Below are 24,931 nucleotides of genomic sequence, written 5' to 3'. Positions count from 1 at the left end.
CCCACCGCCAACCCAACCCAATAGATCACACCACCCACTCACACCCGCAGACCGCGTCTATCCCAGCACCCTCCCACACATTCCATCGTACTCGGACCCTCTAAGCTCTCTAACACCTCTAGTCTCTTTACCGTACGCCGTATGGGTCCCGGAGATTTCAATAGCTCGTGCAGCGTGCGTTAGCCTTTGTGTCCACCGTCCACCATCCACAGCCTCGTCCTTTCTACACCTGCATGCGGCTGTGGATCCACGTTTCGTGACCCTTAAAATCTTTGTGTTTAATTCTATTTTAGGTTCTCCTCACACCTTGCACCACCTGCCACAACGGTGGAATGTGTTGTGTTGTTTACCGTGCCTCCCAGTGTAATGTAACTAGGTATGTTGAGGCGTTGAGCGTGGCTGTGCGGACCCGTAAACGCCGGATGTATCGACACAACGTTTACTTCACCTTGCGTTGTTCGATGCTCGCTAGGCACAACCTTGAAGATCTGAACAACCAGACTAGAATACGCTATGCGCGATGCGCTACGCACGCGAAGTAGATGTCGTGGGGCAAGTGAGTGAGATCTCGGGTGCCAACCGAGCCGATGTGGCGAAGGGGCTTAGTGCGCGTGTTGGCTCCGTTTAGAGAGGTCACGATGGTGGAGGATACGGATGCGGAAGGAACGCTAGATATCATGCTATGTTGCACTACGCGATGGTGTATATGGTTTTATATGCTATGTACACGCGACGAACGCGTTACTCCAAGTACGTTCAATGCACTACTACCACTACTACCGCCTGAAGCGCTTGATGGCGACAAGACCCAACGACGCGTATCAGTTCGTTTCCTATGAAAGGTCGTAGTACTCGTCAATCTGTTCCCCATGCTCACTGGAGATGAAATCCATTATATCATCCACCGTCCCGTCCAAGTCATCCTCGTCCACTTCTTTGCAGTTGTCGCGGAGAAGCTGGATGAGCTGGTCCAGCGCGGTCTGCAGTACTTGCGGAGTCCAAATGTACTTGCGCTCTTCTGCGACTTCTTCTGCGATCTTGTCCCAATTGAAGTCTCCGTCTTCTTCACGATCATCGCGATGATTTTGCAGGCTCGCGATCAAGTCGTACTTGTCTCCCCATTGCATCTTGTCCCCAGTGGAAATGGTCGGCCTCGGGCCATCTAAGTTGGTCGAAGTGGCACCAGGCTGGGCCTCCTCAACCGGAAGCTCGTCGTTCTCCGTAGGCGCTGAGACTTTACTGTCGTGCTCAGACTGGTCGTCGTCCGAGTCTTGTGATGAGCTGCTCGACGCAACGCTGTGTTGATCGTCGTCGTCTTCGATTGGGTCGTCCTCAAGTGAGTCCTCATTCTGCTCTTGCACTTCGTCGTTGCCGTCTGTTTGCGGTTGCTCTGGGGAAATGATCGGCGCGGTGCTGAATGGTTCGTCTTCATCGGATGGTTCCTCAATCTCCTGCTCGGCGTCATCACCAGTTGGCGGTGATTGGGCGCGGTCCAAGTTCACAGCCGGATCTATCAGGGCTGGGTCGATCAAAGCCGGATCTATTTGGGTTTCCTGTACAACTGGCTGGGTCTCTTCCACGACCTTTTCGGCGCCCTCTGCATGCTCAGACTGATCGTCATTTGCAAGCTCCAGATCTGCTACTGACTCCTCGGAAACCTCGAGCTCGGTGCGCTTCTCCGGTTCGTTCGATTCCAGAGTATCGCTCTTCCGGGGGCGACCGCGCTTCTGGGACGGCGGCGAGTTCTTGGGTTGCTCGTCAACATCAGCACTATCATCCGAGTTCGCGATGATATCTCCTGACTCAGTCGGGCGGGGCGTTTGATCCTCGTTGGCTTCGGTACCCTCGCTTTTCCGTGGTCGTCCACGCTTCTTCTTCGGCGGCGAGACCGTCGATTGCTGATCGGCGTCAACCATCTCCTCATCTGAGTTTTCGATGACATCCCGTTTCTTGGTCGGGCGAGACTCCTCTTCGTTGTCGACTTCTGCAACCTCGCTCTTCTTTGACTTTCTGCGTTTCTTCTTCTTCGGTGGGCTGTCCGCTTCTTTGTTAGGTTGGCGTTCCTCGTCAGAGTTGTCAACAATCTCGTCGGTCTCGGCCGTGCGGAACTTCTTGGGCTTCTTCACTTCCGACCCTTCGCTCTTCCTTGGCCGTTTAGCCTTCTTAGGCGGCGGCAAGGCCTGGGCTTCTTCTTCATCCGAGTTGTCAATGACATCCTGTGACTTGGCAGAGCGAGGATTGGGTTTGGGTGTTGCGCCAGCCTCTCCCTTTGGCCGTCCGCGCTTCTTGGGGGTAGGTTCGGGAATCGCAGATTTGGAAGCAGCAAGCTTCTCCTTCCTCGGCTTGCGTTCGACCTCGATCTCTGGCGGAGATTCGCGCTTCTGCAGATTCCTCCACTTCTGTACGACCTGAATCCGGCTTCGCGTGTTGTCCATCTCACGGCTGACCTGCTGCCAGTTGATGTCTTTGATCATGTATTCTTCAATGGGCGGTAATCCTTCTTCGGCGCGGTGGTCTTCGTCCCGTTGAGCGACCGTGGTGACGGCGCGGATGAAAAGATCCTCCTCTTCTTCGTCCCAGCGCGAAGACTTGAGCTTGTCACCATATTGCAAGTAATCGCGCCATCTGTTTTGACAGTCGTGCATGGAGCGATCCCCCATGCCCACCGAAATGACCTTCCACTTGTTGGGGTGCATCCCGTAGAATTGCTTCAGACGTTTGTCTTCCTCCTCTGTCCATATCCCCCTCTTGAACTGGTGGTATGTCTGACGGATATGTCTTCTTAATCTGTCGTGCGAGCGTTCTGTGCGGAGGTGCTTGATGTCGTCCCAGAATTCCGCGCTTTCACGCGCGTCCTCGACGTCCTGTGGCGACCACTCGCTCTTGGATGATATAGTTCCATCTCCAGTGTTGAAGCTGGGGTCAGTTGGATTCCATTGTATGATGTCCACAAGCTCAGACACCTCCAAGCCTTTCCTCTGTTGGTAGTCTACGATAGCTCGACGGATGAGCTCTTCCTCGTCTGCGGTGAAGTCACCGGAGCTTCGTAGATCAGGAGGGTGTTGTAGGTCGTGCTCGGTGTTCAATGCTCTCTCCGCCGCGGTACCAGAGGGGGGATCTTTCCAGGTGAAGCTGTATCGGCCGCTCTCCCGCCTTGGTTTTGCTTTCCTCGCAGATGACCGCCTCTTCTTTGTCTTCTTCTTCTCTTTGAAATCGCTGTGATCATCACCGGACGGTGGAGCAACGTCTGCCTCGTCACTGGAGACGGGCTCTCGCATGATGCTGTCCTCGTCTTCCGCTTCGCCCGACGGCTGAGCAGGCGTGCGAACCGGAGTAGGCCGGTTGTCGATACTGTCCTTGTTCTTCTTCGTCTTCTTCAAACTGAGACGCGGCTTGGGGGCAGATGTCTGCGCGTTGCTCGCCTCTCCGTTCGTGGGACGCGGATCGTCGTCGGGAATCTCGTAGAGGTTTCTGGATTTCGCGATGGGGGTTTGCGGCTTCTTGATTCGTTTTAGTTTTGACTTCTGAACGGTCCGTGGTTGCTCGGCGTCCTCGTCTTCCCCGCCTCCAATCAGGTCTCGAAGTGTAGTCAGCGACTTTGGCGTACCAATCTTCCGCCGCTTAGCCGATGCGGGTGTTCCGTCAGCGTCCCTTGCAGCAGCTTTGCGTGTATGTGCGTCGTTCGACTCCGGCGCGTCCGCTTCTTGAGCGCGCTTGTGTTTCGATGCCGTATGCGACGGCGAGGCTGCCTCGTCTGCCATCATGGTTGTGTCTCCGTCCTGGTCTATGTCATCTTGCATAGCGTCGCTGATAGCCCGATCGCGCTTCGACTGCTTGCTCTGCTTGTATGTGCGTTTGCCTTTGGTTGCGCTGGACGGAATGACGTGGCTGGACATGGGCGATGAAGCAGTCGGTTGCGCGGGTCTTCCGGGAATTTGGGAGTCGGGCACCTCAACTGCGGTTGAGTGGGTGAAAGCATTGGCAGCAGGCGACTCGGGCTCCGGTTGCGTCGCGGGAAAGGGAAAAGGAGATGAGGCTGGAACGTCGTCCTGGGCTAGTATGCCTTTGCCTGGGGACGTCGCGACACTCTTCTTCGTGAGACCGAGTGCGCTGTTTCGCTTGCGCTTCTTCTGGATGAGAGGAGAGGCGTCCTGACTGCCGTCGACCTGGGAGAGGGTGCCAATGGAGCCGGCGGCGCCGATGCGCGTGCCCTTTTCGCTCATGAGCTGCTCTGACGCGGCGACGTCATCCATGTCTGGGTCTGCCACTCCAATGCGTTAGTCGTGGCTCTGGGCGGGAAGGTGCTGGTTGATGGAGCAAAAAAGTGCCCATTAAAACGCGTCGAGGCCGTCTACTCACTAAAGTGGGACCTGCGCGCCGTGGCGGGGGAAGCTACCGTCGCGGCCTCGCGTTTTGGGGAAGGAACGGGCTGAGAAGAGGAAGTACCCATCCTTCTCCTCAGATCGCTGAAGATGGCATACCCAGGGCTGGATTCGAGCATTGGCGTCGTGATAGCCTTTTGCTGTCGCGAACTTTGTCGATAACTCCAAAAAATTGACGTGTCGCGCTGCGCGAGAGACGTTTCTGGTCCCTGACTAGCCAAACCCGGGCTAGACTATCTCCCACCCCGGCTCACTGATACCCATCGCTTCTCCCCACTCCCCGCTCACCCCTCTCGTCCCATGTGAGACACGCATCCCGGAACGGATCCAGGTCATGGCTGCTGTATTGCTAGCACCTCTTCTCATCATCCCAGGACTGCGACATCAATCACACTGTACACCTGAAGCCACTTAGTAGCAGGATATTCTCCAACATGACGAGAGATGTACTATGCGAGCGCGTGAAGATCGAGAAGACGCGCATTCAGATCATCGGCTATATCAAGTCGATAACTCAGCTCTAGTTCCCGTCGCCTGCGCAGTAGTAAAGCCTCTGAACCTGGACGCCGTTCGATCAATGTTACTTGTCAACGACATACCTATGATGTGCACTGAGCATTCCGAAAATGACCCAAGACTACTGTTATAAGTCTCGGATGTTCCATTTCTTTTGTGGAGTACTCATCATGTTCATACATCATCCTCTCACTCGACCCATCTGCGTACTCTCACTTCATTAGCCAGCTCTTCCACCACGAGCCAACCCATTAACATGGGATGTGTGGCTCGAAGCATCTTCTTAATTGTTCTACTGCCGTTCCTACCTTCACTCAAGACCATAACCACATCCTACGATATTAGGCCTCCCTACTCATCACACGCTCGATCAGCCACATCAACTCTTCACCTTAGCTTACCGGGTTGTCAGCAAAGAGGCGTTCAAAATCCCATCTTGTCTCGGATCCTTGAAGATGAGACAGCAACAGAAGCAGAACGAGACTCACCATACCGAACGGCAAGTCGTATTGTCGGACCTGAACGCGAAGATCGACGGTCTCGACGTCGCGATCGCCAGTCTGATGGCAGAACAGCAGACGTTGAAAAAGGTCCGGGCATACATCCTGTCGACATACGACAAGGCAACGGATGCCTCAAACCACACCACTACTCCAGCAAATTCAGCTTCCAAATCATTTAAGGGGCCTACATACCCTCGGCACTCTCTTACAATGAAGAAAGCACGGTCAAGTCTCCGCCAGGAAGTCTTGATCCGAAACGCCATGGAGAGGGAAAAGAGTTCGTCACCTCCAGGATCTGTTGGTCTTCTATCTAGCGATGAGTTTGAAGCTTCTTTCCCAAACCACGAAGTGCCCAGTGGCCACGACAATAGTAACGCAGATGGCTGTGGCGGCGACATCGATGCCAGACGTGATGTCAGGCCATCCGTGGAAGGCATATCTTCTTCAACCGCGGAGAACCACTCTGCTCCTTTCTCAATCACAACAGCCAAGGAAGCCACACGTAGCACCACTCCTTCTCCGGATAGTGAGATGACCACACTCGACCCACCCGCTCGGAATGGCAAAGGTGTTCACTGGCATGCAAAACGTGTTATCAAACGCAAGTTGCAGGCGAATGCGGCCAAAGCCCGAGTTGCGCGCATGCGAAAGTTGGAGCAGATGAACATGGCAGCGGCATGAGAATGTGGCATTGAGGCATTGATTGACGAGAGAAAAGTGTTAGGGACTTTGGGTCAGACTCAGGAGTTGCTGCCGGCGTTGGGCGTTGTTGTCACGAAGGAAAAGTGCGAATATAATAGGTGTTAAGGGTGATCATTTGTAGTCATTGAGCAAACAAAAGCGATGTTTTCTCTTCTCCATGTGCTCTACGCGTACCACCATATTACAGATTTTACCAAATCGTTCCCAAATCTTCCCTCATGATTATCCGTTAGATTTGACGCAACAACCAACACGGGTAGTGCAGGAGAATTTATTTTCAACATTCGCGTATCCTCCAATTCGAGAAAACCTAGCGACACACAACCTCGATATTCCACACATTTTTATTGGCTCATTTCCCCATTCATCGACCCTCCAAAATAGCTTATCACGGTATGCTGGCTATCGTCGGCGCAGTTTGAGGTGCTGAAGGGCTAAAGGGCTGAAGTTGGTGGTGTGTAGAGGCGTGCGATATGGGCTCGTACTTCGTGGCGGTGGATGATGCGACACAAGAACTTCAGTATTGCTTTGAGGGGCTTGTCAAATACAAAGTCGTTCAAATGAACGTTGCGCTCCTGGGTCGCGCAGATGATCAGTTGTTCTGCCTTCGCGCTCGAGGTGTGGTGTATCTCGTCGCGGAGAATCTAGCTGTGCCTTTGTTACAACGGGCAACTTTGTCGCACGCGAAAACATTCGCTACAGGCGCCGCCTCGCTGCGCGAACACTGACAAGACATGCATTCCATCGTTTAGTTACAGTAGACTTGAAAGCACTTAACAGACGGTCGATCATAGTAGTATTAAGTGCAACGCGCATCGCTCTGAGCTCTTGTTCCTTCCACATGAACACCGTCGATGGGCCGGAAAGCGCGACGCGATGCGACGAACAGCTCCCTCTGCCTCAACACCACCATGTAGCCCACCAAAACCACCAAAGATTTCTTCCTCAACCGACGAGCAAGCCCATCTTGTCAATGAAAAAAAGAAAAAAAGGTAACCTGTCAGATTGCCATCAACGTCCTGCCTCCCAGCGCAACACGAAGTCGCAAACCAGTCAGCTGAAGATCATCGCCACGAGCGCCGAAGCACCACGTAAAAAAAAGCCTCACTCCGGGACATCGAGGCTGATAGTCATCAACCAGGGTGGAGATTCTGTGGCTACTTAGAGTAACTCAGAAGAGGATGCATACTATTAGAAATGATTCTATGAAGTATGATCGACATGATGAGCAGAAGGAGGGACGGAGGGAGGGCGGTTTATATAGGCAGAGGGAGCGGTGCAAGGGCCAGAGGGGCACGTGATGCCTAGGTGGTATTGGGAGGAGGATTTTTCACAAGATCCACTGTGTGTGGCCGGTGTTGGCCGGAATGGCCTATCGTGGGGGCTGGGAGTGAAATTTCTGAGGGTGTTTGTTCGGTGTGGGATCATAGCGTTCGGCCTGCGGTGTGCGTGCGGGCGGATTTTACCACTGTGACGCGTGTGAATGGTTGTTGTGTTGGTTTTGCGGAGACTGTACCACGGCGAAAATGGCGGTCGAACCAGGAGCGGTCAGGGGCGGTGGATAGCCGGCGGGTCGCGATCTTTGAAGCGTTTGCGCATGACGAGAACACGAAAAGAAGACGAGAACATCGCTGGCTCAGGTCGCTTCGACTTGCGGATAAATGAGCACGATGGCAACGAACAGCATTTTGTGTCTGGCTCGATGAGCTATCGTTTTACGATATCTCGTCGCGATGTGACACGTTATTGGCCTCTCGCTGCCAATCGTAAGTCGGTTACGCCGCGCAGAGGCTTCCTTCAACCGCTTGTGCTACTCCGTCACTACAATACCATGGAGCATACTTCATTTGGACGGTGGAGAATGACCCGCAATATTGGTCTTTCTCTGTCTATTGCCTATCATGCCTCCAGACCGTTGGTCGCAACTGCTGCGACGTTCAGCTTGACCTATCCCTCATACACGCTAGAGATTGCAGTGCAATGGGCTGGAGGATCCGATCGATCCATTTGGTTCCAACCGTGCGATAGGTCAACCAGCAGTCTAAGCAAGAGATGCTCAACCGACTCTTCCACTTCCGCGCTTACCAGACTTCCGGTTCACCTTGGGCTCTTCCTCTTCCTCCTCACTGCCCTCCACAACAAGCTTCGGCCCCACAGTCCTCCCATCAAACCGCTGACGTCGCTCACTGACATGAACATCCACCTCCCTCCCCCGCTCCCTATACCCCTTGACAAGCCACTCGCCAAACTTATACAGACAAGCCAACCGCCGCTCCCCTCCCTGGAGATGATTCACACCTTCAAGATACACCCTCTTGACCCCACTATGTTCAAGCATCGGTCTGAATTGGAAGGCTTCCAGGAAATCTTCCAGTTCGCGGGGACTCTGGTATTGTGTGTACGCTCTATCGACGAGCTGGATCCAGTGGAATGACATGGCGATGGCGTCGAGCTGTGTGCACTTGAGCATTAGAGGGATGTCGAGGTTGCCGTCGATATCATAGTTGGCCCGGGTATACGGTATGTACTTTACGTGGGGGAAGTTGATGCGCTTGATGGCTGCGAATCCTTGGGTGGTAGCTACGCCATCGATCGTCACCGCGGGGAACGTGGAAAGGAAGTCTGCGAACCAACGCGCGATCTTGAAGGGCTTCTTTGCATCGTATTTGAAGTCGAACCACTCGGTCGTCGAGAGCATGAAGAGGGTGACTTCGCTCAGGAGTTGCTTGTTCGCAAAGGCGAGAGCAGGGAGCCACGGCGCGACTTTCGCGGTCGCCAGTTCATCCTCAGCCTTCCGATCGCAGACAATGAGGTCTTCTGGCCAGCGCCAGGTGCAACACGGATTGTTGTAATTGTCAACATGGAGATGCTTTGCTAGACTCGAGGCGTTGCGCGCATTCTCCAAATAGGCCTCAAAGACGTCGCAACAAGGCTTGCGGTATCTGAGGTGACCATGATCTGCCAGCGTGGAGTCATTGTGCGCTGTCTCTAGGTGCAAGTACGCTGCGAAGATCTTGAGACGTAGCTCCGCGGGTAAAAGCAGGAACTTGGTGAACTTGGGCTCATGGACGGATGCCGCTTCTTGACTGGCGACTTCGGGGATGGGAGTGCCCTCAGTCATTGTCGCGTTGCGAAGTGTCTACTTCTCTTGTATTCTCGAGTTGTCGGTGACTGATATGATAGCATGGAGGCCTTGGTCCCCCCGCGCGGGTTGCCTGACGCCCTACTTACACGCCACCTGGGCAAGATTATACACGTCACGTGATGTCTTTCTGCTTGCAGACCTGGGGTCTAGGTAAATTCACTCGAACGGCTGCGGATTGACATACCTAGGTAGGTACCCTGCTGCCTAAACCGAATGGTCAGTGCTCAGTCCCCTCCAAGGTCATGTCTATCACCATATCCACGTACTGCATTGTTCTCGCTCAACGAGTCGCTACTCTCAACTCGGGATTGACAATCCGATATGCCGAAGTGTATACATTACGAGGTTGAAGTATGTATTGGTCTCAAACTTTTTTGTCTACTTTACTAATCTATGGTGACAGGACGCTATTTCTTCCGAGTACATGCTCCTTGTCGCAAGAGCCACAGATCATGACGGTTGCGTGGACCAATCCGATGACCACTCACTTCTCGAGGCTTTTCAGGATCTTCTCGAGGGCGTTGAACACACCATGGAATACGAGACCGAACCCGTTCTACACACCACACCGAACGATGCGCTGAGTGATTCGCTCGCCCAACATAGTGAGAGCTCCAACCTATCTGTGGACCCATTCTACGAAGACCTCACGAAAGCTTTCCGCTATATTTCTTCTGCAGGTCTTTGGTATCTACGTTACGAGACATCTCTCCGCAGAACATCCGCAGATAAGGAGTTCACCAAGATAGCGAAGGCAAGCATGTCATACCTCAAGGACAACCGCGAATGTCGCTTTGACCCATTCATGCCGTACCATCAACAGTACATGTCCAGAACTCTGGTACAGCTTTACGAACACATGGGGTATGGTTCGCTCGGCGACGCTGTCTTTCGCCATATGACGGGCTGGTATGATGTATTCGACTTCGAGTGTGCACGATTCTGTGCGCATATGTGGGACGGACACTGTTCCTGCGGTTTTCTTTATGACGACCACGGCTCCATTGACATTCTTGCTTCACGCGATGTCCCGACCGCGGTGACATATATGCACCAAACGACAAACGACATAATACCCATCGACCAGTTGGCGTTCCAGGATCTCGCAGAAAGAGCGGCGCAGTACTTGGCTTTCACCAACGACTACGACATCTGGCCGGATGCAAAAGTGGCAGCTTTCCGGGAATTCTCTGGTCCTGTCGTTGAATGGCTGCACTACGAGAACGGCATTGAACGGATCGAGTGGACAGAATTCAAGGACATCGCTGCAGCAGTGACGGGATTTCTATCCTACGAGCCACCACCATACTTTCCCCACTTCTTGCGATTGCCGGCTGAGATTCGAAAGATCGTTTACCACCACTATCTTTCCGGAAACGGCACTGTCTTTCTGGCCGACTCTTCCAGCTGTAATATCTGGGCCTGCTGTATCTGGAACTATCAGTCGCTGACCGTTTGCAAACATAGCCAGAAGACTCTGACCCCAATCGGACAAGCTTACAGAGATGTCGGAGGTTGGTACGCGGCTTTGAGTCTCACATGCGGGCAGTTGCAGGGCGAGATCATTGTCTTCATGCTAGAGCGCACACAGCAGATTGTTCTCAACCTCGAGGAGGGTGGCGGCGACGGCGGTGCGTGGTTTTACGACATTATGGCAGCAATTCCTCGTGGTGACGGTCTGCGGGCAGTGAAGCACCTAGCCTTTCGTCTTGAGCATCTGTGCCACGACTCTCAGTCGTCACCCATTCCAGGAAGCCCTATGGTGGAGCTTGCACTCGCCTGTACTTCTCTCCGAGAAATCGAGTGGACAATCAATACTCAAGAGCTCTTCTGCATTAGCTCTCCAACCAGCTTGGGCAGCCCACGATCTGTAGACGCGCTACTAGATAGGCTCGCACTCCGCCCTTTGATCGATTGTGAGGGTCTGAAGCTGATTCGCATCAGAGTTATGTATGAAAATCGTGCATGGCAGCGTAATCCAAGTGACTGGGACGTCCTTTTCGGCGTGGGGAAGTGGTTGATGAAGGGCATTCTGGTTCGACAAGAGCGGCGCATTCAGGTGATGCTACACGCTGGCCATCTTGACAGGTTTGGACTGGGAACACCCGTGAAGCTAGATGAGGCAGATGAGAAAGAAGTAGAAGATATGTGCAAGGCGAAGAAAGCGAAAGCTTTGCTTGCACCAGTGCAGGCAGGGCAAGACCTAGGCTTTTTGCCAAGTCTCTTTGGCGACAAAGTATGAGAAGGCATCGTAGAGAGTAGGGTACAATGAATCTGTCTGGAAACATTTGAGGGCTATCATGATGCTCGTAACCGCTCCAGAATATGTGCCCACAGCATAAACCCGCCTACTCAAGGCTCTTAGCGTCCCTCTCCCACTCGAATTCATCTTCATTTTTCCAATAATTAGTGCCACTCTTCCTAAACCCCATCTTCTCCAACACTCTACCACTTCTCGCATTGGGCTTTTCTGTCTCAGCGATGAATCTCCTTACACCCTTCTCCGCTGCCGCCCACTGCATGACTGCTTCCGCGGCCTCGCGAGCTACACCCTGACCCCAATACGCCGGCGCAACACCGTAGAGCATTTCGACCATCTCTTCCCATGGTGGTAGTGGATCGTCAGAATCGTCGCGCGGAGGAAGAGAAGTTGTCGTTGCATCCCAGACGCCTAGCTTCAGCCCTATACAATTAAATACGTTAAATTTATTCTAAAATATAATTTATTACTTAATTTTAGTTTCTATACTAAGTAATATTACTTTTTATATACTAGTTTCTACTATCTTAAGATAGCCTAAGTAGCTTAAACTCTATACTATATTAGAACTTATAAACTATAAAGTATAAAGATAATATTAGTTTTTATATATTATTTATTATTACTATAAAAGCTAATTTAGCTTATAAAGGTAGTCTCTACTAGAGTAAGTATATAAGTATATTATTAAAAGTAAAAAAGTAAACTTTATATAGCTAATTTTTTAGCTAAAAAAAAGACTTTAGCTACTAAAGTTATCTTTATATAAGTAAGTAGTATATCTAATAAATAAGTATTATATATACTTATTTAAGTACTTAAAAAGAGTAAGTATAACTTTATATTTTATATTCTTTAAGCTAAGAGTAATAAGTAAGATTACTAATAAATACTAAGTATTTTTATAATAAGCTTACTAGTAAAATATAAGATTATAAAGTAGACTAAGTAAGTGTAAATATTAAGGTAAATAATTATAAAAATAATTACTATTATAAAGAAAAAGAGTATAAGTAGCATAATTATATATATATTATAAAAGTAATAAAAATACTATAGTACACTTTATATACTTTTCTTTTTAACTTATTACTATATATATAAAATTTAAAGCTTATAGTTTAGTATTACTATTTTATAGTACTATAATAACTTAGAGGTAACTTAGAAATAATAAGCTAACTATACTTTTTATATTCTATATAACTTATACGTAAGGAAATACTTTATAAAGAGAGAAGTATCGCATCTCTAAGAACCTCCCGGACGCCTGCATAGCCTAGCCATTCGATTGCGCCTAGTGTTTGGCATACGTTGTCCATCTCTTCTCCATCAATGATCCTGACTTTCTCGCTCGCATCTTTCAAATACCGACCCATTGCATGGTCAGACCACTCTTTCGGTCGCCAGCCAACTGCAAAAGTGCCCAATCCTCTCTTCTCCCAACACTGTGCAATGTCTCGTGTAGCGATCGAACTGTGCATTTCTTCTTGCGTGCGCTTCACTACGGGAAACTTGTCGCCAAAGCCCATCTCGCAGAATGACGAATCTGCGAGGAGGTTCGCAAAAAGAGTGACATAAGCCGGTATTGAGATAGCCAATGGCGTGGGTACAATGATGAGTCGAGGTGTGACGAGGGCGAACCGCGAAAACGGTGTTGAGGATTGTTGGAAAGTCATCTTGAGGTGTGCCGGGATTGATGAGATGCATGAACAGTCTTGCGGATACTTGTACACTTGGAAAGATGATAGAAGAGATGACTCGGAGGGTCTTCCGCCGCAAGAAGAAGCCACTAAGTGTAATCCAGCCTAGCGCCATATGACTCAAAATGATGGAGAAGCACCGGGTCACCTCATACAAGGGAAAACCTGAACAGGTCTGCAGACTACATTAACATGACTACATGCAAAGTGGGTGTGCTAACATCGATGTAGACCCCAGGGGGTTCACTTTTTCCCTAGGTTGACGTGGGATGATATCCTTATCATCTAATCTAGGCTGTCGTGTTTGCCTTCATTGGCTCGATTTGAAATGGCGAGAAATGCTTCCCGCGCATGCTGTCCCAACTCTCAACCAACACTTCGCACCTCCGCCAGCTGTTGTCCACCACTTTCTCGTGCTCTTCAACAGTCCTCTCTACCCAACCGTCCCTCTCGTCTGCCACCATCACCACTTCGTCGCCTTTGCCGGTATATTTATATTCTTTCCACGGTGTTTCTCCATTCGCGAAGTTATTCCAGGTTCGTGCGTGCTGGCTAGAAATGTCCTTGAGTCTTTGTGACGGGTAGCGGAATTGGTACGTCTTGAACACGTAGTACACGTCGACCCAGTGATGCGCTTGCTGCCAGAAGGGACTGGTAGCGAAAGGATTCCGGACATCGAAGACGTAGCGATAAACCTTCTTGTTTGTGTGCTGGGTGAGATATTGTGCTAAGTAGTGAGTCGGCGCTACAACTATCAGCTATGCACACAACATAATGCGGAATGTCTCACCATCAAAAACGACGTCGCCTACCCAACGTGCGCCTGCAGTTGTGAACACGTTCTTGTCCATTCCCGGCAAGATGCCGTAAGCTCGCTCGACTCGGCCCGCGCTTTTCTCGCCTAATTGCTTTGCGATGCCTTTGAGGAAAGCGTCCGGGCTGACAGCAGTAATTGCTGACATCAACGTGACGCCCTGTATGACTGAGTAAGATTCTCGGTTTGGACGTATGATTGAAAAGCATCGACTCACCTCAAAGCCTGTAGTTCCCAGAATAATCTCGTTGACCCACTCGCATTTGCCAAGCAACTCAGGAAAGCGGTCCCATGTCACACAGCCCGCTTCATCACCAAACCATTCTGAATCTTGAACCGAAAGCCACATATTACCAGCTGCTCGATGCTCAGCGGATTCTTCGACAATCCTTTGTACGTCCACTTGACGTAATTTCTCCAGACCTGCCTCGCCTTCGTCTTCAATCCCAACTCTTCTCAAGAAGCTGTTGTATGTCTCGCTTGCGCTTTCGGGTGATAGCGGTGCTGTCGTTGGCCCCATAATGCCGGACATGAGAATCGCTCTCTGGAACAGCGGACCCGAAGACGGAGGTTGGCGTAGCATGTGGGCGCAAATTGACATGGAGCCAGCGGACTCTCCAAAGGCAGTAACCTTCTTCTTGTCTCCTCCAAAGCCCTCGATGAACTTTTGGATCCAGAGAAGCGCATTTCGTTGATCGTTCAGTGCAAGATTTGCATTTCCAGCCTCCGGACTATGTAGATAGCCAAGCGCCCCCAAACGATATTGTATGCTCGCGGAGATGATGGGTTGGCCGTCGAGGATCGACTGCTCGACCATGAGAGATGTGTTGTGCTGCTCGTCAATCTTCCCGAGCACGAAGCCTCCCCCATGGATGTAGACCGATACAGGTAGTCTTGAAGAGGGTGGCTGCTGCTTGAGGCACGAAAGCGGTACATTCACCTGAAGGATAGCACATTTCAACTCGTCCGTTGAGTGTGGAAACTTTTCGCCAGGGAAGTTACCGCCGCCAACCGCGTCAATATTAAAGACTTGAGGGCATGCATAGCTGAGGGCATTAGCTTTTCTTCGCAGGGAAGCATTTAGGCAAACTATACCCATGTCCCGTGAAGTCTTTCTTGGCCGCGAGCGTATCCGAGAGAACAGACTGCTTGAAGCGAGCGGGGATGGTAGCGTATGGTATGGCGCGAAACTGAACAACGTTGTCGGGCGTAACGATGCCGGTCATGGGACCTAGTTCGGCATGGTGAAAGGTGAAGGTCTGTGGTGCCTGGTGTTCTGAAGCCATGTTTCCGTTTGTTGGGGTTATCTGTCGCGCTATCGTGAGATCGCAAAGACATGCACGATATATATAAGGTACCAACGTACGTAGACGACGCGGGGAATAATACCATTTCTAGACAGCTTTGTATCTACCGGGAAGTGGGGACTAGGCCCGGCGAACCGGTCGGACGCGTAAGAAACATCCGATCCGTTTACAGAAATACTGGCTGTTGATGCCTACAATGCTGCCTTGAGCCCCGTGATGCGCAAATTCCAGGATGGGTGGTGTATCTGACAACGGACAAAATGCGCATATCTTGCAGTTGTAGTAGCTGGGACGTGCGATAGGTAGGGCCACCGCTTGATATTGTAACTGCAAGTAAGCTTCAGCCCTTCGGACTCAGAATGACTGCCGAGACACATCTTTGTTGGAGTAGCGGCGGGGTTATTCGTCGGCACATCAACGCGCGAGACCGATGATGAACGGTTGTAATAGAGCGCCGAGAAGCGAGCCAATCAGTTCGCTAAGAAAGTGGGAGCGTTTCATCTCGCGATATATTGTACAACAAAGCTGTTGTTGCCTTCTGGCGTTCGAGCGGTGGTGATGATGATGATGACGTGAACGACTGCACGAACAATGGCCGGTGGTCGGTGTTTGCGCTAGCTCGAATGAGTGCTAGCTGGCTTTTTCATTTCCACCTGCAGACGCGTCGCGAAGCCTTCGAAGGTTAGACGCGTCCCATCGACGCGTCTGGCCTTCGCGACTAGCTGCGATGTTTAACAGCAGAAACGTAATATTATGTTTCAGGAACGGTACCTAGCGACAAGGTGGCTAGTACCCGCAGGAGAACTCGACAAGTGGGCGCCACGACCCAGCCACAAAACTCTGCACGCCTCATTCGTACCTTCTCGTCTTGCCATGCACCGGCCCTGAACAACAATACTGCACTGCAATACCGGACGCTGACGTCGAAGCTCCATGAAAGGCACATCAGAAGCCGAAATTGAAAGATTGAACGCCTTTACTGTCAATGTCTCGCTCCTGCGCCTATACAGGTGACATCCACACCACAAGATTACGAAAGGGCAACCTCTGCACGTATGTAGTGTAAGCTGGTCCGACTACTATGTCGTGACGACTGCAGATCTCCTCTGCTGTGATCCCAAGCGCTTACCTTCGATGTTTGTCACGTTTTACAGCTCAGCCCTTTTCTTGGTTTTCGCTGCATCTTCTCTCTTCGCCCAGGTCGCTGCAGAATGTACTCAATTCTCCACCAACGGCTCGACGGCATCAACGTACGACTTCCATCGCTTCTACGACTTTAGGCAGCTTCATGATGACATCGATGGCGATGCGGCTTCTGCCTCGTCTTACGGAGAGGGTCACACGAACACTGAAGCAGCCAGCGGCCAGTCCAAGATCATTCAGGCTGCTCCATGGGTTTCGGGCTGGAATGCGAGAGATTGGTATAGACCGTCGCCAAGGGATGATACGGTTGACATGTATTATAAACCATCTCGTGTGTCGATAAGTAAGCTGGAGCTATCGTTGCTTCTACCGAGATCTAACCACTCATAGGCAAGAACACCGATGCGTCGCAAGATTCTACCTATCTTACCTTGCACACGACAAGACTCTCCGATGGAAGCCAGGTGGCCGCTGAACTAGACTTTGCGGAATACAATGTCACCTACGCCTCAATCCGCATGTCCGCACGCATCAATGGAGCCAGCGGCGCAGTTGCGGCTTTCTTCACGTACCACGATGACACCAATGAGTCCGACATAGAGATACCGACTGGGGCCAAGGCTGACGAAGTGCACTACTCTAACCAGCCCACCACCGACCCCGACACTGATGCACCCATCGATGGTGCAACCTTCAATGTGTCAATGAAGGACTACCAACCTACCTCAGACTGGAACAACTATAGGCTGGACTGGGTACCTGGGAAAAGCGCCTGGTACATGAACGGTGCGCAATCGGCTGACACAAGAGTCAACGTACCGGATGCAGAGAGCATGATCATCTTGAGCCTTTGGAGTAACGGAGGCACCTTCTCGGGGCGTATGGATACCGGGCAAGAGGCCTGGTTCGATATCCAATGGGTGGAGTTGCTCTTCAACACAAGTGCCAGCGCTAGCACTAATCCTGACGGGACTGTATGCTCAGTGGAGTCGTCGCCTGGCTCGCCAGTACCCAGTGCCTCGCGTAGCATTCAAGATCTGGTTGCTGGCCGTATTTGGTGGGCTATTAGCATGGCGTCAGCTGTTAGCTTTCTGGTGTTCGTATAGTAGTCCGCGGCAAGCGGGGGTTGGATATAACTGTGTTCATATCGGACGCTGATCAGAAGCCGTAGGGACCTTCGTACAAAAGAGTCTCTCTACAGTATATAGAATGAAGATACACGTCAAGGCTTGGTTTTCCGCATGTGTTGGCGGATTATCGCGCCGTGGACGAGAACCGTGGTCGTATTGTCGGTGTGAGGTTGTGTGTTGAGCGTCGCACGAATGAGCCGCTGTTGCAATGGTTCTAGATCCGCCTGCATTCGATGCGCAGCCATCAAAAGGCCTGTCGTCATATTGAGACGTTTGAGACGAGTGCATGGTTTATTGTCGTCGATGAAGGGTGTTCGTATGCGTCGCGTGGCAGAGCTGCTTAGCTCGCTCATGTGATTCACTGCCTAGATCGCTCATTGGACACCTTACCTTTAGTCAGCACATGTCACTTGAACGTGTGGTATCTGACAGTTGGGATAACCGTTGAATATGGACACAGTATGTATCTGTAGTAGTTGTAATCCGCTCGTCGCTGATGGGTCATCGCGAACGAACCATGACGTATTCACCACGCTAGCCAGAACCGCAGTTTCCAATTCCCCAGACACGCGCCCGCACCCCGCAAAGACGTCATCCTTCCATGCAACTCTGATGAAACGCGTTCTCATGCATTCCATGGCGCACGTACTGCTTTTTCCATCTCCTGGACACGACACTCATACCCCGGAGATGGCTCCGCTGAATCGATGACGCATCATCTCGCGCGCATTGACGATAACCTTGGAACCTGATGTTGGCCTAGCACCGAATGTCTAAATATCATGGGAGATGGAAACAAACTACCAATCATTCCTCCACACTCAATTACACTTAGTATATACATCTATGTGATTCAATATGCCGCTACTTCGCTTTACAAAGCCGCGAGTCGCCTCTGCTACAGGCACTACTATACAGGGCTCGAAATGTTCTCGTAGCGCTAGGCCTCACCCCCTACGGAATGGCGCCCAGAGCAGGCAGTATGCCAGCGAGCCCATCATTCCCAAGGTGCAGAATAGCGATTTCACATTGTACGTTTTGATGCCATCACAACTCTCATCCCGATCCTCCTATAACGTATTTCTTTAGTAAGTTCGCAGGTGTAGCCATGGCCTTCACCGGCGGTCTCTATTTCGCTATAAATTCAGATCTGCGTCCCTCGTCAAAGCAGAACCTCGCGGCCAATCTGCAGCCGCATCCAACCATGCCAGGCAAGATGGCCGGCGAGAACGAGGAAAATATGCGCAGCCACAAGATCACTATGAAAGGCGATCCCAGCGCACCTGGTGCCGGCAGACCGGACCCAAATGAAGAGTTGGGCCCGAAGGCTATGGGTCACGGGGCTGCACCTTCACATGTAGCCGACCCGGTTAGTACAAGCTGTAACCTTTGTTCCCACTTCTTGAATGCTAAGTAATACTACAGGCCGATCCGCGCGGAAAGCCCAGGAGCTTCAACTACATGTCCGGAAAGCAAGAGGGTTTGTCTAACGGTGATACCCACCACAGCTCTCAGATTTCCAAGCAAGGAGAAATGAGCAAGAAGGGTGAGGGTGTTGCTGAGACGGCGAAGCTCAAGGGTACTGTGTCGACTAAGCGACCTGGTCCTGAGAATAAGGAACAGCGAGGAAAGGCTCAAATGGATGATGAGTAGCAAGTTCTGTTGATCATCGCCCTTGGTCTCATTTGATGGAGGAGGAGATGTGGTAAAGAGAGTAGCAAACTGTAGTCAGTAAAACAGGCACTCCAATACCGTACCAGCGAAGATATCACACTAGCCCATTTGACTATCGTGCATTGTCAGATCACGTGTCGATTGTAAGCCTTGGCTTCAATGTACCGCAACTAAGGTCCATACTGTCAGAGCAACCATATAATTAGTTTTAAACTCCTACTCGTACAACCCGTGCCATGCCATGCCATCGCACACCGGAACCCATCCCCATCCGCAAATAACACCAGAAACCCATAGCAGATAGCCACCCAAGTTATTTTCAACTTTTTGCAAGGAAACGAGCTTTTGACCTCCTACCAGAGGAGGAGCAGGAAGAGCTTTTAACCATTGCCGCCAGATTGTGAAAAGGAAGGAAAGGAAAAGATGGTACGCCGTGATCGCCATCGTGAGGTATCGTACAGGACATGAAGAAGTCGGAAGATGATATGTGCAGCGCCGTGCAAATTGTCCGAAGGAAAAGGGAGATATATACAAAGGGGTTCAACCGGACGTATCGTTCTTCAGGACGGCAGCAGGGGGGGCCTGGAGTGTGTCGGGTGATGGCGCTGTTGTCATCGAAGTGAATATGGGCGTCAACGTGGTTGTCGATGTCGATGCGGGTGTCGCAGTCGCCTCGGTGGCATCGATGCGTTCCTCTTGGGTCGTGGATGGTTTCTCGACCGCCTTCTCAGCCGTACCAGCATCATACTCTCCACCTCCAATCGTCGTCTTCTTCTCACACCCCGTCTCAACATCAACAAACGTCTCCTCGCTCCCACACCTCGGCAACTTCTTGCCGCTATTCTCAGCAACGTATTCGTCGTACGTCTTGCCCGCCTTCTTAGCTTCCTTGCGCACATGTCTGACACGCCATAGCCAGACCGCTTGGCTGGCAAAGATGCCTGTCTCGAGGACCATGCAGGCGATGTATAGACTGGCGCCGAGAGCATCGAACCATTGCTGCGCGACGACGGCCATGAGCGAGAAGAAGGCGCCGAGGTAGTCGATGGTGAGGAACCAGAAGTCGATGCCGATGACGCGGCCGTTGCGCTTGGCGAGCTCGAAGTAGGGTGGGATTAGGCCGATGACTTGGATTACGGAGGCGGAGATGGCCATTAGCATCATGGGCCATTCGACGCCGCGGCTGTATGGGCCCTGTACGGTATACTGTCAGTTACTTTCGAACAAATGAAAGGTTGCGTGGTTAACTTACGCGCAGTGTAAGAATGAGGATGAGTTCCATGATACCGAAGCTAGCTGCAAGAGCGATGGTCGCCACAGTTGCTGTCCAGACCCGCCATTTGTTGTGGTAGTAGAGTGTTTGGCCCCATGCGATTAGGGTGAGACTGGCGAAAGCTTGAGGTTGGAATTTGAGGGCGAAGTTGAAGTTCTAATCAAACGTAAGTAAAAGGGAAGACGGACTGTGCAGTGGGTGATGGCATACCTGAACAATCGCGTATACACCGAACGGTACGCCGCCTATATCCTGTGGTTAGCTGAGTCGACCAGGTCCGTTGATGTGGGTGTCGCACAAATTGACCAGAGTATGAGCATGGTGCCTGGAAGGCCTTCGGTGCTCTTCCGCCGCCAGTTGGTCCATATTCTTCGGTAAAGTCAGCGATCTGTCATGTGCAATGTTGATGCGTGTGATACTTACTGTGGGATGATTTGTATACACCAGCAGCTGCATTCGGACCTTTGTTAGCAAGTGCTTCGTGGGGTCAAGGGCTTGACGTGGGGTTGCATACACTTTACTCAAGTTAGCATAGTCCTTAGCCACCAAACGTTCGGAGGTACTCACCAGTGCCGAGGGTCTAGAGAACCAGATCGTATGTCAGTATCATGACTCAAGTCAAAAACGTGGGTGGAGCAGAGAAACCTACACCAAGGATATTCGCAGCCTAGCGTTTGGAGTCAGTATGTTGTAGCAGTATGCGATATGGATCGTACTACTCACGGGTGGTATCGAAACTTGCGGTCTGTCCATAGCTTTGGAAGAGTGCTCTCACTACGTCTTGGATGATGAGAAGTGGTGATGAGGTGTAAAGCTCAGTGTGTGGAAAAGATGGGAGTGGTAGAACGAGAGGCCAGGTGAGACAAGATGTACGATTAAGAAGCCAACTAAAAGGAAGTGTAGAGATGTGAGTTTACGTGATCTGGTGGCGTTTCACGTCGCACCAGGTGTAGTATGTACTATCGCTCTGGTACCTGGTTCGAGTAAAGGAGGAAGAAGTAGCTAAACGACTTCACCAATGGTAGGATGAGGAAGCGGGAGGGTTGTACAAAAGAAAGTTTCCAACTAATGACAGAGCAGTCGGTTACGCCAGCACCGGCACCCAGGTGAAGGCGAAAGTGGTACCCGCTCACACCAGGCAACATGTTGTGCGTGATGACGGAACTGTCAGAGGGTCCCATTTTACTAGCTCTACCGCCGCAGTCGCGTGCAAGAATAAGTCGGCTGGTCATACCAGTGCACAATGGCCTTGGATAGAACGATTTAGACTAGGCAGCTAGTGAGATTTCAGCTTTCGGGGAAGTCATGCCCCTGCTCCCGGCGCTGAAGAGCGACTCCGTTCAGACTCGGTAAGAGGTGAGTGGCTGAGCTAGCGTATACAGGGATACTTTTCCTTCCCCAGCCGATCTGCAATCCGATTGGCGAGTCTAGACTTTTCGCTGAACGCATCTATCCTCATATGAGGAAATGGGTCCCACTCCATCTCGATGCAGACGTTGAAGGGGGTGGGTGACGAAAGCCCCGGTATTGCATGCATACAAGGCTCGGTCGGATGCTGGGTCCCTGCATTGAGCGACGAAGAAAGAACACCTGGTGGCCACTTGGTAAACCCAATCGCTCACAGCCGGGACAGTTCTGTAGACTACGGAGTAATGCACATCGAAGAGGGTAAAGTTAATCTGCATCCAATGAATAACCTTGTAGATGTATTTCCGGATGTGGTCGTGCGTAGACTACCGCCGCGCTCCAAGCGGCTCACGCGAACATCAATCCTGACTGGCCTCAAAGACAGTCCGTCAATCTTCGTTTTGATGAGGTGACTTCGATCCTCCGGTGAGCTCGGCGAGCGCGTGCCCGGCTACTGTGCATTCCTGCACACTGACGGACGTTCCTGAAAACTCTGAAGGTGGGTAGCTGACGTGCGGTTGGCGGCTGTGTTGAGACCTGCATCACCTGGCATTCCCGAACCACGCCGGTGGGACCCCGCCTGCATAAGATGGCGTCAACCGGATTTATGATTCGATCCTGTATACAGTACAACTGGATTCAGCTAGTAGGAGGCTCTGCTTTCCCCATCCGAGCGTGTGTCTAGTCCTCGGTTCCTGGCGCCTCGCAGCAGTCTGCAGTAGCTGATGATGAATAAGTGGTGGCCGACATGTAAGGTCAACTAGCCAGCTACTACACGCTCAACGCTGTTGCAGACGCGGCACAAAAGGAGTGCACATGCTGCTCTGCTGAGTAGCACAGCCAGGAAGGCGTGTCGCGAGGGACGATAGAGTTCGCAGCTTTCGCGGCAGCTGATAGGCAGTGGGTCGTTAGTAGCCAGCTGAACCGGCAAATCGCCGCCTCGGTCCCAAAGAATATCTTGAGTCATTGCGTCGACATCCGAACATAATAACGACAGCCGCGCACTGCGCGGTTATGATGATAATGGTTGTACATCTCCAGCCGGATCAGGTCAAAAAGTGGAACCGTTGGGAAAAGGTGGGGTTAGGGGCGTGCGCCATGCACGCAAGCCAGAGAACCAAACGCTCTACCGATCGACGAACTTCGGTTCATACGTTTCATACACAATGCTGTCGGTTATGTATGCCGGTCGAGAACACATTCTTTGCGCTGTATTCCGCGTGTACGAGGAGGAGATAACGCGTCGCCTTTGTGTTGGCACTTGGTACGTGTGAAGGTTCCCCGCCGCCGTTGCCGCCACTTGGCTGTGGCGTTTATTCGATCCAGGACCACATGCAGGATATGTTCCTGGGACGGCATTGCATAATAGACCAGGACGTCTGCGTGTCTCACGCATCTGCACGCTTTCACCTCGCCTCAGTGATACCATCTTCTGCGAAAACGAACGAAGGAATCCATATCGGGGCGATCTCCGGCATGATGCAGCGACGGTTAGCCATATTCGCATCGGCTGCACCCATCTGTATTGATGACTGGCACCGAGACGTGGACGGATAGTTGCGCTTCGGCTTTGCTCCTGGACCCACACGAGATAGAGTACCGACCGGGCGTACTCCGTTCAATGAAGCCAATGTCATCGAGCCACGAGTCTGACATCCTGACCATCCTGGGATCTGAACGGTGAAGAGACGCATAGAACATGGCGTGCAGAGTCGGCGACGTTCGGTATGCCGATGTCGCATACGAAGATGTGCAAGCGGACCGACACGGAAAGGGTCTGAATCCGGGTTGTTCATGTCTGGCTGAGGAATTTGTCAAAGATCATCTATCTCGAAGGCATCGTGGTCCGATACGCAAGCAAAGGGAAGCTTGAGAGGCCAGACCAGATGAATCTAGCGAGAAGCGGGCCGATATACCCACTGTGTGGGGAGCACGACAGTGCCTGGAGCATCTTGGGATCTGAAGGCGTACGTTCGGCCAAGTTTAGGCCGTTGACGTGATCAGGATCGACATGTTTAAACTGGCAGGAGATGGCTGGACGAGTATGACCCCGAGGCTTGCCTTAATCAATGTCGAAGCTCCGATGCGTGCGTACTTTCGCGTTCGCTTTGCCGCTGTGCCGTGGTTTTGTCAATCCGCGAAGCACCAGGGATAAAGCCAGTATAACGCTAATGGACGGCAGGCTAACCCCTGATTTATCCCCACCTTCAAATTCAAAAGCCATGAATCTCAGTAGATAGGGTGTCGTTCCGACGAGCACGGGCGACTCTTGATTGATTAGTGTGCGACCGTATTAAGACCACTGCAGTGAGTTGTATCAATACCCATTGTTATGGTCATCAACATCATGTCTTTGTCATGGTCGTCTTATCCGCTGGCAGATCCTTCCACGAGAATGATGCCTGATGTCGTCTTGTGCGCGATGTGACCGGTGAGCCGACGGGAAAAGCATGAGAGCAAGGCGCATCGGCACTTGCAGAGTAGACCGATCAGACAGGATGAAATGGGTCGAAACGATCCGCTACCATGACGTGCAGTATTTGACCGGTGCGGGAAGATCGCTTGGTGGACGAAAGACCTGGGGTAACGGCCTAGAGCTGACTGCAGTAGTTGCTTCTTGCGGTCTTCTCCGTGACAGTCTGTCGGCAACGGCGGAGGCGAGGTATATTCGCACTGCAGGATGTATGTAGCAGTGTGTGCGCAGTCAACCCTTCCGTTAATGTTAGCATACGAGAGGTCCTATCATCGCCCACCTTGAGACACCAGGCCCGTAGGCCAGATTGCAATTCGGGCAGGCGAAATCAATGTTAAGTGGGTTGATGTATGCAAGCGCTGCAGGTTATTTCGTCATTGGCTCTTGATGGGGTCGATGCACTGCTGAGACTGAGTATACAGTGAATGGCTTCGCTCTCGCAGCTCCGTGTCCGCTAAGATCGACCAGCAAGACGGCGATCTTCAGAACGAAGTCTCTT

General features: G+C 51.6%; 8 protein-coding genes across 8 annotated transcripts; 4 read left to right on the top strand and 4 right to left on the bottom strand.

Annotated features, from left to right (window-relative positions):
* Window positions 1-833: 833 nt before the first annotated feature.
* Window positions 834-4,253, bottom strand: J4E85_003718 (uncharacterized protein; the record flags this gene model as incomplete). Its single annotated transcript, XM_051467984.1, has 1 exon — window positions 834-4,253. One exon carries the CDS (start codon window positions 4,251-4,253, stop codon window positions 834-836), a length of 3,420 nt encoding a protein of 1,139 aa, XP_051327576.1.
* Window positions 4,254-5,353: 1,100 nt separating this feature from the next.
* On the top strand, window positions 5,354-6,082 carry J4E85_003717 (uncharacterized protein; the record flags this gene model as incomplete). The annotated part of the gene is made up of 1 exon (XM_051467983.1): window positions 5,354-6,082. One exon carries the CDS (start codon window positions 5,354-5,356, stop codon window positions 6,080-6,082), a length of 729 nt encoding a protein of 242 aa, XP_051327575.1.
* Window positions 6,083-8,159: 2,077 nt separating this feature from the next.
* On the bottom strand, window positions 8,160-9,224 carry J4E85_003716 (uncharacterized protein; the record flags this gene model as incomplete). Its single annotated transcript, XM_051467982.1, has 1 exon — window positions 8,160-9,224. The coding sequence occupies one exon, from the start codon at window positions 9,222-9,224 to the stop codon at window positions 8,160-8,162; it is 1,065 nt and encodes a 354-aa protein (XP_051327574.1).
* Window positions 9,225-9,672: 448 nt separating this feature from the next.
* Window positions 9,673-11,490, top strand: J4E85_003715 (uncharacterized protein; the record flags this gene model as incomplete). The annotated part of the gene is made up of 1 exon (XM_051467981.1): window positions 9,673-11,490. The coding sequence occupies one exon, from the start codon at window positions 9,673-9,675 to the stop codon at window positions 11,488-11,490; it is 1,818 nt and encodes a 605-aa protein (XP_051327573.1).
* A 2,011-nt stretch (window positions 11,491-13,501) lies between these two features.
* On the bottom strand, window positions 13,502-15,311 carry J4E85_003714 (uncharacterized protein; the record flags this gene model as incomplete). The annotated part of the gene is made up of 4 exons (XM_051467980.1): window positions 13,502-13,956; window positions 14,002-14,185; window positions 14,243-15,071; window positions 15,121-15,311. 4 exons carry the CDS (start codon window positions 15,309-15,311, stop codon window positions 13,502-13,504), a joined length of 1,659 nt encoding a protein of 552 aa, XP_051327572.1.
* Window positions 15,312-16,466: 1,155 nt separating this feature from the next.
* J4E85_003713 (uncharacterized protein) lies at window positions 16,467-17,581 on the top strand (the record flags this gene model as incomplete). Its single annotated transcript, XM_051467979.1, has 2 exons — window positions 16,467-16,818; window positions 16,866-17,581. The coding sequence occupies 2 exons, from the start codon at window positions 16,467-16,469 to the stop codon at window positions 17,579-17,581; spliced, it is 1,068 nt and encodes a 355-aa protein (XP_051327571.1).
* Window positions 17,582-18,713: 1,132 nt separating this feature from the next.
* Window positions 18,714-19,258, top strand: J4E85_003712 (uncharacterized protein; the record flags this gene model as incomplete). Its single annotated transcript, XM_051467978.1, has 2 exons — window positions 18,714-18,974; window positions 19,031-19,258. The coding sequence occupies 2 exons, from the start codon at window positions 18,714-18,716 to the stop codon at window positions 19,256-19,258; spliced, it is 489 nt and encodes a 162-aa protein (XP_051327570.1).
* Window positions 19,259-19,819: 561 nt separating this feature from the next.
* On the bottom strand, window positions 19,820-21,305 carry J4E85_003711 (uncharacterized protein; the record flags this gene model as incomplete). Its single annotated transcript, XM_051467977.1, has 8 exons — window positions 19,820-20,473; window positions 20,532-20,708; window positions 20,763-20,797; window positions 20,859-20,921; window positions 20,976-21,002; window positions 21,120-21,132; window positions 21,202-21,219; window positions 21,276-21,305. The coding sequence occupies 8 exons, from the start codon at window positions 21,303-21,305 to the stop codon at window positions 19,820-19,822; spliced, it is 1,017 nt and encodes a 338-aa protein (XP_051327569.1).
* Window positions 21,306-24,931: the final 3,626 nt, after the last annotated feature.

Source organism: Alternaria conjuncta (assembly GCF_024043145.1).
Source record: "Alternaria conjuncta strain BMP 0040 chromosome Unknown scaffold_5, whole genome shotgun sequence".
In the NCBI taxonomy this organism is placed as follows: domain Eukaryota; kingdom Fungi; phylum Ascomycota; class Dothideomycetes; order Pleosporales; family Pleosporaceae; genus Alternaria; species Alternaria conjuncta.
Note: the sequence above shows the minus strand (reverse complement) of the source record. Positions and strands in the feature narration are given on the sequence as shown.